This window comes from Centruroides sculpturatus, unplaced genomic scaffold (genome assembly GCF_000671375.1).
Source record: "Centruroides sculpturatus isolate CEXI.00-Female unplaced genomic scaffold, Cexi_2.0 scaffold624, whole genome shotgun sequence".
Taxonomy (NCBI): domain Eukaryota; kingdom Metazoa; phylum Arthropoda; class Arachnida; order Scorpiones; family Buthidae; genus Centruroides; species Centruroides sculpturatus.
Window position 1 is genome coordinate 178,469 of NW_019384988.1, and position 13,085 is coordinate 191,553.

The 13,085-nt window shown below is 30.6% G+C and overlaps 1 protein-coding gene across 1 annotated transcript in view; it reads right to left on the minus strand.

The window, feature by feature from the left end:
- Positions 1-13,085, minus strand: part of LOC111632948 (WD repeat-containing protein 6-like) — a 56,998-nt gene that overhangs the window by 7,133 nt on the left and 36,780 nt on the right. Inside the window, exons 14-19 of the mRNA XM_023377468.1 lie at positions 12,855-13,007; positions 8,817-8,891; positions 8,563-8,751; positions 2,938-3,001; positions 2,011-2,064; positions 1,236-1,415 (exon numbers count right to left, since the gene is read on the minus strand). Of these exons, the coding sequence (XP_023233236.1) occupies positions 1,236-1,415; positions 2,011-2,064; positions 2,938-3,001; positions 8,563-8,751; positions 8,817-8,891; positions 12,855-13,007 (715 nt within the window). The remainder of the gene's footprint in view (positions 1-1,235; positions 1,416-2,010; positions 2,065-2,937; positions 3,002-8,562; positions 8,752-8,816; positions 8,892-12,854; positions 13,008-13,085) is intronic.

The following is a 13,085-nucleotide window of genomic DNA, read 5'->3' on the forward strand; positions in this document are numbered from 1 at the left end:
GCTACACAAAAGCCTGGGAACATTACAATTGAGTAGAAATACATAAATCACACTACAGAAGGCCACTATATTGAATACATGCCATATTGTTAGGAAATTCCTTAATACTGACACTGACACTGACACTGACACTGACACACACATTTAATTTTAGTTTTGTTTTGGTTGCTATGCTTTGACTCTGGTCCGGCATAGTACACAGCCACCAGTGTGTACTGAGTATAACCCACTAAACCCAACACATAATAATAATAATAATAATAATAATCTTGTTGTAAATACAGTATTTCATTCTAAATATAGCTCTATAACTTAAATAAATTCCCAAACTATTTTATTTTGTAAGTTAGTGATATGACTGACTGACAACCAACCATCAATGGCTGGATAGCTGAAATAATTAAGACGTCAACCTACTGCTCTGGGGATCTAGGATCGAATCCAGGCAAGCAAATCCAGAAATTTTCTCTGGGTGGAAATGCCAGGTAAGTTGGGACTCATCCTCACCACTCAGCCAAACCCATGATGAGCATAGGGAAAAAAATTCTTTTAGTGCCCAAAGAACAGAAAGAGTTAAAAATAAAAAATCCATCTTTAGTAGCAAGACAATACATTGTACTTAATTTATTAGTTGTTGATATACATTCCATGAAAAACTGATTGTTAAATTTATCAATGGAATGTTTTTACAATTCAAATAGGAAATTCTTATCAGAATGTTTTTAGCTTCTTTAGGTTTAAAAACAACCAAGTACAGAATGATAAATAAATAAACCAAATACATTCTTTGTTGACAAGAGACTCAATTTTATATTATCAATACACACAGTGCTATTAATTTTCAAGGAGTCAAGCTTACTCCTTAAAAATTATTACAAATTATCATTGAAAAGCTAAACATATTCAAAAATGATGTGTGAGATTTTTTATCATAAGAAAACATCCCATATATTAAGGCATATATATAAAATAAATTAATAAGCTGCAATATATCATATTTTATATCATGCTAATGATTAATAAGCAAATCTGATAATACATAAAAGTTAAAAATTCCACATATTTTTATATTACTTTAGTCATAAAATATATATTATCATATTTCAAATGCATTCTCAAAATCCATCTTATCTAAAAAATACAGTTTACAGAAACAAAACAATGAAAATAATTTAAAATTTTTATCAATTATTTAATTTTATTGAAAACATTAAATAATATATGAAATTGCTTACCATTTACAAATTTTATTTCCCATATCAAAATTTGAGCTCTTCCTCCCAAAGACACGAGAAGATGACTTACTACCGATATATCGTCTTTTATTTGTATACTTTTTATTGCTCGAATACTAGAAACATGGCCGTGCAAACAATGTACAAGTTCCAAAGAAGGCCAATTTTGTGAATTATCATCTGTTTTATGTTAAGTTACGCAAAAAGTAATTTTCATTTTCTCAATTTATAAAAAAAATAATGAAAAAATTATAATAATTTACTTAGTTTTAATTTTTATTTAAAATTATGATTATATTTTGCTTTTAATGGAGTGAAATAAATACATGACAAATCTTAAATCTTATGCTTCCGTGGCAACAAAATATTCTTGGTGTTCCTAAAGATGAGTTTTAAACTGAAAAGTGTTTGAAAGTTTAGTATTACATATTTATTTAATATTCCATTAAAAGTAATATATAATTATTTACAACAAAAATTGGTCTTGCAATACATTTACTGAAATTAAGTTTTAAAATTTATTATCATAATTAACTAAAATCAAATAATACTGCATACAAGAAACTTTTTAAAAGTTACATAAAAATAAGTATTGATTGCAAATACACTAACAACGATTTTAGAATTTTATGCATACATTAAAACTTAGGATATTTATATAATAAATATTCATACATTAAAACATTAAGTATTCATATAAATGTTTGAAGTAATTTAATTACAAATCTTTGATTTGTCGATTAAAAAATAAATTAGTAAATAGTAAAAAAGATACAAATAAGTTTTATAATCATCAAACTGTTATCTTCTCCACCACAGGCAAAAATATCTAAAAAAAAATTTAAATCAAAAATATGTGACAAGCATTATGTTTACCTTTAAAATAAATTTGTTTATAACATCATAACCATTACATTTCATCTTTTATCAATGTATTCTAAAGATATAGCTTTCAATTAATGTTTTCAAAAACATTTTCTATGGTAAATTTTTACTTAGGAAATGTTTGAAGATACTATCTCGATTGATGTTTAAGATTAATTTATTATGACATAACTGATTTCTTAACATATACAAATAATCAAAAACTTCAATCTTAAATTAAAAATCAGAAAAACATTTAATAATCTAAATTCTTTTAAAACATAAGATTGAAAGGATGCTTCTTGTGATAAAATTTAACTTCTGATCAAAAACAGAAACTAATGAATATAATAAAACACAAATAATAATTTAGTTGAAATTATGATAGCCCCTCATTATATTGCACATGCAAAGAGAAGCCAAATAGGCAATATAATTGATGTATCTATCCACTATTAGCCAAAGAACTTTTATATTTGAAAGATAAAAAAATAATTGTATTTATAATATGATAAATCTGAATGAGTGATACAATGAGCAGTTTCTGCTTTAGTTGTCTGTTTAAATACAGTATTGAAAGTTTATTTTTCAAATTCAGCATTGCAATGTTTTGAAAAATGCTACTACTTAAATTGCAGATATAGCATTTGAATATTTAAAAATATCAAACTGTTAAAATTTAAAAATATAATATAGATATAAAATATTTTTAACATAGTTTAAATGCTAAAAGAAATCACAGTTAATTTCAATTTTTATCTTTTTTTTCTGAGTTTTCATAAAACATTATTTAAGTTAAATTTAAATATATTAGTAAAAAATAATTATTAAAACTAACCTGTTGTTTCATCTAAATGAAACAGGAAAAGAATGCAACAAAGCTCTCGTCCCCATAAACTTTTCTAATATATACATAAAAATAGTTATTCAATTTGTTTATTATATATAATAATGTTTTTTAATTTAAATAAGTACAGTACTATAAAACATGCAAAAAATTTATTACCCTAAAACTTTGACTGTAAGCTGTGGCCTACAAAATTATATTTGTAAAATTCATTGTACATGCCCTATACTAGTTGCCCTTATACATTGCCTATGTATAAGGGCAACTAGTACGAGGGTTGTTCAATATGTTCTGCCTCCTGGGCTGTAACTCGTTTATTAATCAATGAAAGTGAAAGATATTACATTCAAAAGAAAGTGTGAAATGCCCTCTTTCTGAGGAGTACTTCATTTTTCAATATAGTCCCCACTGGCATTGATGCACTAGTTTCTGCATTACTAAACCAAATGATAGCACAATAATAGCCAAATTATTAATGGCAATAATTAATAATTAGAAATACATCAGTCTTTGCAATGTTGATATATATAGTTTCTGCATGCCATCGGAGAAGACCAAGACTGGCTGTTTATGACACCAACACCACACTGCATTGGTGACCTCTTCTTCAGATGCAAAATGCATGCCCGTGGGAGATGACAGCCAGGGGTTAGTGATACTGCGCAGTCCAAAGGTGCCTGTCATGACTTTAAATAATAGTCTCTCTTGTGTAAAAACAGGAAACACTATTGATATGGCAAAAGGGTTCCTGAATGAAAGTGATATCATAGTTGTTTAACTCTTAACAAAGCTGAGAGCTTGGAGCAATAGCCCGTCTGAGGTTAACTTAAAAGTATGAATTTGCAAGTTCCATAGGTGAGTATTGGTGTTGCCATTAAAGTTCATAGTCTATTCTTGACAATAGTTTTTCTTTCATCCGGTATGAATGGAACAGACTTTGTCTAATGCATTATGGTTGTGTTTGTCGAGTTTCTCCCAAATACAGTTAGCACAACTTGCTGTTCAGATTTCTTCTGGCAGTTTCTTTAACTGTGATCTCCCCACACTGACTGTAGACATGAGTCTGGGCCTCACAGTTCTTCACAAAATAGGCAAATTTGAGGCATTTAAAGCACTGTTTCAGCAGGAGAAAATCCACCTGAATAGGAGAAGATCAATCTGAACCTGCATACAGCAGGTTCAGATTGATCTTCTCCTATTTAACCATCAGCACCCTTAAGTCTGGCGTCATCTCTACAACCCAAGAAAGTTGTGGTACTGCGATGGCCTATGGGGAATCAAACTTTTGCTTTCCCAAGAAATTCCTCCTTAGAGAAAGCTTTCTGCAATAATCCCATTTTATTTAAAGATTAATTCTAAAGATGTTCCCTTTCAACAGACTTTGAAACAGAAATGACTTTAACAAGACAAAGTTACTTCCTGGGAATTGCAGACAGCTTCCAAACAGAGTATCAATGTCACCCTTACAACTAAGGTCAACTGCAACACCCCTTTTTGAATCCAATGGACCTGCTGAACCCTATCTTAAGGTGTGTGGACAATTTTACTGTCAAGAGCTTTCCTCATAAGCTCAGAATTATTACCGTCGACCAGTACCATATGAATAGGCTTGACAGAAACTGAAGCTGGCCCTGACAGGCCTGTTGGCTGCTTAACTGTGTTACAATAGGGTAAACCTGATACCCTAAAACCCATGCAGCTGACAGCAAAGACTGCCTGAACTGTCCCACAAATGGCCTCGCTCATCCATCTCTCATCCATCATCCATCAGCCATCCATCATGGCTCGCTCATGACAAAGCCATCTCAGTCCTCTCAGCATAAGAAGCAAGAGCAATTGAGAGATCCTCCTTGCTCCCCAAAGACCATGTCTTTTTCCAGAGAGTCAGGAATAAAGAAGGACAACAGAGTGGAATTGGTCAGATCAACCAGCTTTTGGAACTGCCCAGTAATATACTGGGAGTGTTCACATGTGCTGTCTTCCCGAGGTATTACTTGCTATGTAACAAGAATGTTACGGTTTTCAACAAGAAACCCAGAAGGGCCAAAAGCCACTATTCCCAAAAAGAGAGAAAAGAAAGAAAGTAAATAGAGCCAAACTCACCCAGAAACCCAGTGTGCCATTGAAGCTGGGAAAATCATTAAGGTGAGTTGCTATGGCAGTGAAGTGCAATCAAAGGGGTTTTCCAAGAAAACAAAAGAGTGGAGGGTGGGAAAACAGATTGGTGGTAAGTCCAGATCCTGGCATTCAGAGTGAACAAGTTACCAGGCACACCACAATAGCTGAAAATAGCTGCTGATAAGGCTGGACCAGGTCTTGGGCTTGGCAGAAACAAGATTCTATGTGGATAGTTGTGCAACTGGCTGAGGGCACGTAGCTAGTACTCACTGCTAAAAGTTTGGACATGTGGCAAAGGGTTGTATGGCAACAACCTAAAAGTATAGTAAATGTGCCGATGATCACTCGTACAAGGAGAGTAAGGCAACAGTGCTGAAGTGTTTAAACTGCATTATGGCACACAAAAAGTTTGGCCTTCAGCTCAGCACTGGTCATTCATCATTTTCAAATTCAAACAGGTTGCACTCAGAGTCCAGGCCAGGATCAATTATGGTCAGTAAAAGGGAACTAAGCTAACCAAATTCATGCAACCTAACACATACAGAGATGAAAGATGTGACTGAAATCTTGCAGTTTAATGCCAAAAGGTGCCAAGCCACCATCGTATGCAAGTCTAGGTGGCAGAGTGGGAAATTGACATCGTACCTAGTACAAGGAAAAGTTGGTGGTCTATCATTACAATGGAGCATATTTGCTGAAGATAATGAGTGTCATGCCACAGTTATCGCAACAAGGAGGAACATTGATGCATATGCTATCCAAATCTCGCGATTCATAGTGACTGTAGAAATAGTCACCACTCTTTATGTGGGTCATGATTTCCAGCTATTGCCCTCTGTCATTCAACAATGGCAGCCTTCTAGAGAAACTTGAAAAGGTTGTCTTTCCTCACAACTGGGTAGTTCTAGCAGGCAATTTTAATGCCAAACACTTGTTAGGGGCTTTAATATAGATGATCCAGCTGGGGAGACCATGAAGGAATCAGTGAAGAGTTGACAGGTCAACCTATGCCTTTGTACCTGATGTTGGCCAAACTCCAGTGAGTTGCAATTGGTTCTTGACCTAGATACTGTCCAGACAGGAGTAGTTTCCTCATTTTAAGTGCAAACTAGGACAAGGAGATAGTTGTTGTTCCTGTGGATGTCCACACAATGATGCAAGGTTTTAAAAGACTGATAATTTCTGTTCTGAAAGTAATATGGATCCAGAAGTAAAAGATAGTATAGAAAAGTTAGTGGGAGAAGCAAAACAATTTTTCTTTAATAAGCTGTATGTAGATTATTATAATAGGCACTACATACTTTACTACCCTCTTACTGAGAGCTTCCACCAGAAGGCTAACCACATTGACTGGTCAAAGCCTCCTTAGCAAGTACTTTGAATGCTAGCAGCAAGTAAAGGAAAATACAGACTAAAGGAATTGATGGAAATAGTAATAGGTCTCTCAGACCTATAGACTGTATTCAGCAAAAAAATTCTCAACAAATAGTACAGCTAAGTAACTTACTAACGCTTTCCATTTCTAACTTCCTGTTGTTACTAATCAATGTTATTGCGAGTGTGAGTATTTCTAGAAATATTGTTTATAATGCTTTCAGATAATGAGTGCAAATTTACACCCTAAACATATACTATGCAACATACTGTTCCACAGCTACTGTTTTAATTTTACAGGTCTACCATCCAATGATCTCAACAGTCCAGAGAAGGTGTCATCATTGCTTCCTCACAATCTCAAGATAATATAAAAGATAAAACAGAATGCTACAGTCACTGGAAAAGACTAAATGCAGATAACTCTTTCAAAAATGTTAAAAAAAAACAATAGTAGTTTAACCATCCTCTAATCATTCCACAGAGCAAAGAAGCACTGAGGAACCAGCATATCACTTACAAATTAATGCAGCTAAAACTTCACTCTATATTAATGATATATTAGAAAAAATATAAAATAAAAAAATGCCAGTTATATCTAAAGAATAGTGAATGTAGGAAAAAAAAATGTTTAGGCTAATGTTTGAACAGAATATTACAACTAATATTTATCAAGATCAATTTCTTTTATTATTTAATTAATTAATAGTGGATTACCAAATAAAGACGCATTTACCAAATTGCTAGAGTTTATTATTACAACTGGAATGATTACAGGTAAATTTCAACTAAGGAAAATTTCACTTTCTGCTAACCTTGATGAAACTGAAAGGGATTTGTTAATAAAGATCTGATTTGTAATCAGTAAACCTACAGTTGTATTAATTAATAATATTTCGTGACTGGCTTAAATATACTATTGTACCATTTAATTGTATTTAATATACTAAAGAATACAATTAAATGCCCACAGGAGAGTACAGTTAAAAAAAGATAACTTGTCAGTTATTTTCAAAGACCAATGTTTGAACAAATTATTGACTAATTACACACTTTCAAACTTTTATATGCCGTAAAAGCTTCTTTTGCGTAGTTAGGTATATGTAGTTTGTGTGAGATAAATTCAAATATCTCAAAAATAAATGTGTGGTCCAGTTTTTGATTGTTCAAAAATGCTATTTCTGATGTAATCATCTAATGGGTCTGAAAATTCCAAATTTTTATATTTGTTTTTCTTGATATCTTAAATTTGTTTCAGTATCCTACGAATTAAAATAATTTTCCGGCATTGTTCACTTGTATGTTGTTTAATTACAACTAACTGGAATTACAGAATGGAAGTACAAGCAAATCTTTCATACAGAGCATGTGCATGTTTTTGTTTATCCAGTCTATAAGCTCAGTGGATGCTCTGGGCAGGGCCTTCTTTTTCGGAGGAAGAAGACCCGCAGCCCAAAAAGTTAAACATCACCCCATTCTTGGTTGAATGCTTGTCAAACAGCTATAGGCTGTAAAACTGTATGTCAAAGTTAGTGAGTTGGACTCGAGAATGAGGAAAGAAAGGACGGCTGGTCCCAGTTGGGTCACACTGCCAGAGCCCAAGCACTTTTCTTGGTCCGACTTTATTGTTCGGTCACCTTAATACCATCATTAGGTGGCTGACTGCTTATGATTAAAATACAATCTCTTTGTACTTTGTAATGCCATTTGGCAGGGCAGTGTCAATAGCTGAGAGTTGTGATATGAGAATCCAGTTGTCTCAAATTGCATTATCATTTTCTAGACAGCCCATAGAGATGTTGGTCTGCAGCATAAATTCTTACAACAGTGATATTTGCAAATAACAGCTACAGTATTATCCCAATTTTCACAAACATACATACTAGAAAAGTGATGGCTAATGATAGCCATCACTTTTCTAGTATGTATGTTTTCTAGTATCTAGCTGTAGCTGATAAGAATGGCATAGTTGTCAGCATTTTTATATTCAGTCTCAATTGCATTCCACATGACTGTGACATTTGTGATATGTACACAATAGGTACATATCACAATTTTTTGCTTTCAGTGCCATAATTATATAAAACAGAATTAAAAAAGAGGGTATGAAAATTATTTTCTTACCTTAACAATTGATTTTTGCATAATATTATAAATGTTTTTTCTACCATAAAATACTTCATTTTTTCTAATGCATGCAAATGTAGAATTATAATTTTCATCAATTGAAAAGTCCCAAGATCTATGACCACCTCCACATGATATTTCCATTAATGATTGATTTAGATATAAATCCCAAACAACAAAGTTTGTCTGTAAAATATGAAAATTAATAAAAATAGCAATTTTATCAACAATTAACAATTTAAGGTACTTACTGTATGAAAACCCATTAATAGTAAGTGATTATTATAAAAATCTATTTTTCCAATCCATTCCATATCTGTAGTAATCTGAAAATTAATTATAATTAATGAATTGCATGAAAATATTTGTTCTGTTTGATCAAAACAAGAATCAATTTTTAAAATAAATCTAAAAAAAAAAAATGAAAGGTTATTCCATCCTTTTACACTATTACAGTGTAAAAGGATGAAATAACTTTTCATTTTTTTAATATTTATTTGTTCTAAAATACTTTTGTTTTAAAAAAAATAATGCAAGTTAAAAGGATTCTATTATTTGTTATCTTGTAATAGGTTTAAATTACATGAATACTACTTATTTGAGAAAATACATTGTAGAAAGTCTGTCACACTTCAAATTTAACCTGCTCACTTTTATTATTAATAACAAATTTTGGCATAATTCAGTTAACTATTGATGAAAAGCTTTACTATTGTTATAATTTAATAGCTGATTCACGATTAACTAAGTATTTGTTCTTTTAACCTTAATCGCATTGAAAATGTTTTTTTAGATTGCTTATAAATTTTTAAATTCATTTCTCACGGATTGTTCGAACATTTTTTTAAGATTGCAACTTTCTCTCTAACTTGTTTTATCTGATTTATAAAAGTTTATAATCTGACATTGATTTTATTGTTATATCTTCACTTTGGTTTCTTTTAATACTTAATTTACTTTGTATAAATAGCATTTGTCCTCTCTTCCCAGATGATCTTGACAAGGGTTTGGGTTTTACTATGCACCAGATATTAATAGTAACAATTTGATTATCACTGTAGTATCTTGTATATCCTTAAAATTAAATATTACACACAATTTCCAGATGTATTCTGAGATTCAAGAATTTCAAAACACATCTGGATCAAACATTGAAATTGAGATTTCGGAATTATAAGACCTAACATAATTTCCAGAATTGCATTAGTGTCTTATAAAAAAATACTCCGGCATCACTCTTCAGATATTAGTCAATTTTATTTACATTTTATTCTAATGAATAATAGATTTTTCAAAAGCCTATTATTCATTATTAGTAAATCAAATTTATTTATTTCATATAAAATAATATTAATTCAAAAGACTTCAATCTTATTGAATTTTTTAAAACAAAATAAGTATAAAATTTTTTATTTGATTACTTTAATATCAAGCTTCATTGTTATTAAAATCCATAAATATACAAAATTCATTTTATTCAAAATCAAAAGTGATTAATTTCAGAAAAAATTATAAGTACAAATCATAGTTCTTTAACATATCTTCAATATGGATACTTCCTGAAATTCCCATTCAGTCATATCAGGAATATTTTCACATTTTCAAATTAATTTTTTTTAATCATTCATTTATTTATATTTAAAAATAAAAAGAAATAAATTTTTAAGTAATAAAATTAAATTTCCTTTTCATATCATATCTATTTTGGAATTTAACATAATTTTTATTACAAAATGTTTCTTTATATCTACAGTTGTGATACAATAAAATAAAAAAACTCTATAACATGTCTATACAGGTATACCTCGACTTACGTCGTTTCGAGTTACGTCGTTCCCGATTATACGTCGTTTGTCAAAAAAGTATATGGAAAAATAAAAATCAAGTTTAAGTCATTTTATTCGACTTTACATCTGTCCGCCACAAATATTGAAGTCGTAATATCACTAGAAAAGCATTTAATGCACATAAAATCATATTAAAATATATACATTTACAAGTATGTACTGTATTTACAGTACATGCATTCGTAAATTTAGATTACTTTTTTCTGTACTATATTAAAAACTAAAATTTATTTGTTTGTAAGCTTAAAATAGATCCTTATTAACCATACATTATTAAAAATCATTAATAAATAAAATACAGAACCGGAAATGGTAATTTATGGTTTAGCCTAATGACAAGTACATTTGGAGACAAGTAAATTTGACTTAAGTCGTTCTCCTGGAACCAATTACCGACGTAAGGCGAGGTATACCTGTATTAAAATTAATTGGTTAACTTTAATATAGTAGACTATGACAAAACTGGCAAGAGGATTAGTTTCAGCGTACTGCTCAGGAAATCCAAGGTCAAATCTGGACAGTCGAACAAATCCTAAGTATTCTTTTGTGTGGTCTGTTCCAGAAACATTAGGGCCGCTATTCCTTGCCACCTGGCTACTTGACTGTGGGTCTGGCCAAACCAACAATGGGCCTGAAAAAAGGCCCTCTTAGTGCCCACAGAGCAGAAAGAGTAAAAAACAGTAGACTGATAAATTTATCATTTCAAATTTGCTTATTCTACGTTAATTTAATAACCAGTTTATTATGCATTAATTAAAATATGAACAGTTGAATGAATTTAACTTTGATTTTATAAATTAGACAATTTTTTCATTATTTCTTAGCATTCATGTGTATTAAATTTCTATGCCTTAACCAGTTTTATTAATCTTTAACTATTAAATTGATTATAAACTTAATGTATGTTAAGTATAACTTAATTATACAATTTTGTAAATTATAAAACAAAGTTAATTAAAATTATATGTACTTTTTACAATAAACAAACAAATGGAAGATATTTTCTTCCATTCTACTAAAATTCATTGTTAAACTGTTAATTAAATATTATTATTTATATTACTTTATATCAAGTGAGACTATTTTTACTTTAAAATTTCACTTATACCTCTGTGATCAATAAGTATTAAAAAGTTCAATAAAACTTGAGATTTGAATTTATTCATCAAAAATTTATTTTGTTTCCTTCAAAAAAATCCCCTGTCACTGAAATGCACTTATGCTAACGTTTTTTCCAATCCTAAAAACATCCTTTAGTCATTTTTGTAAAAACCCCCTTCAAAAGTCAAAACAAAATTTGTTTTAACGAGTAGCATCAAATGACTCAAAATGGTCACCACCAAGTAGAAATTTTAGTCGAGGAAATGGGAACAAGTCACAGGGTGCTGTATTGAATGAAAACAGAGCTTGCAAAACTATTTGTTGAATTTTTGGCCAAAAATTCACAAACAACAAGAGCATTGTGAACAGGTTCATTATTGTGGTGCAAAATCCACTAGTATTCTCATCACAAATTGGTAGTAGTCTACAAATTGCTTCATGAAAATGAAAAATGCTCAAATAATATTGTTTGTTGATAGTTTGGCCAATTGGAAGGAATTTGTGATGCACAACACCACAACAAATAAAAAACACAGTCAACATGACCTTGATTTTTGATTGATTTTGATGTGGTATTTTTTTGATCTTGCTTCACCTTTCCAGTGCCATTCAATTGTTGAGTCATTTTTGTGTCAAAAGTGTAGATCCATGTTTCATCATCCATAATGATGCATTTTAAGAACAATTTGCCTTGAGAAAGCATTCCCTCAGCCACTTGAACACATTGTTGTTTTTGGAAAAAATTCAACATTTTCAGGGCAACTCAAGAAGCAACATGCTGCTAGCCCAAATGATACTAGAACATGTCCAATAATTGTTAAACGACAATCAATGAGCACCAAATCTCTTACTCGAGAGAATGTTGTTCATCAGTTGAAGTAGATGGTCTATCAGAGCATGGTCCATCTTTGGTGTGTTCTCTGTCTTCCTCAAACATCTTGTACCATTCAAAAACTTGTTTTTGATAAACTATCACCACCAAAGGCTTTTTGTAACATTTCCAATGTCTTTGTGGCAGTAATTCCATTCAAAAAACAAAATTTAATGCATGTTCTTTAATCGATTACACTCAACATTTTGAAAAATCACCAATGCAAAAATTTTTACATATAAAACTAGGATTTATTTGCAAACAAACGTAGACAATGATATACAGATTGCTGCTAAATGTCAAAGAAAGTCATACTGAATGACAAAAAATAATGACAGTGTTCTCTTGCATGCATGCAGTTTAAATGAACCATTCCATTAATGTGATACTTTTTGATCACAGTAGTAAATAATTCTTATAATTACAGAATAATTAATTATTATTTTTTTAAATTTAGAAGTATTTAATACCTTAATTGAGTGTAATTGCTGCAATAAATTATTTGATGATTTAAAAACAAAAATTCTACCATCACGACCTGAGGAAAATATCTGCATTTTATGTTCTTTAATGTCAGTAACTCCATTTTTACTATGAATATGATGAAATTTTTGATTTGGATCCTGTTAAAAAAAATAAGAATATGTAAAAAGTTATATATTTTCTGACAATAAAATTGTATAAATTATAATAAATTTCAA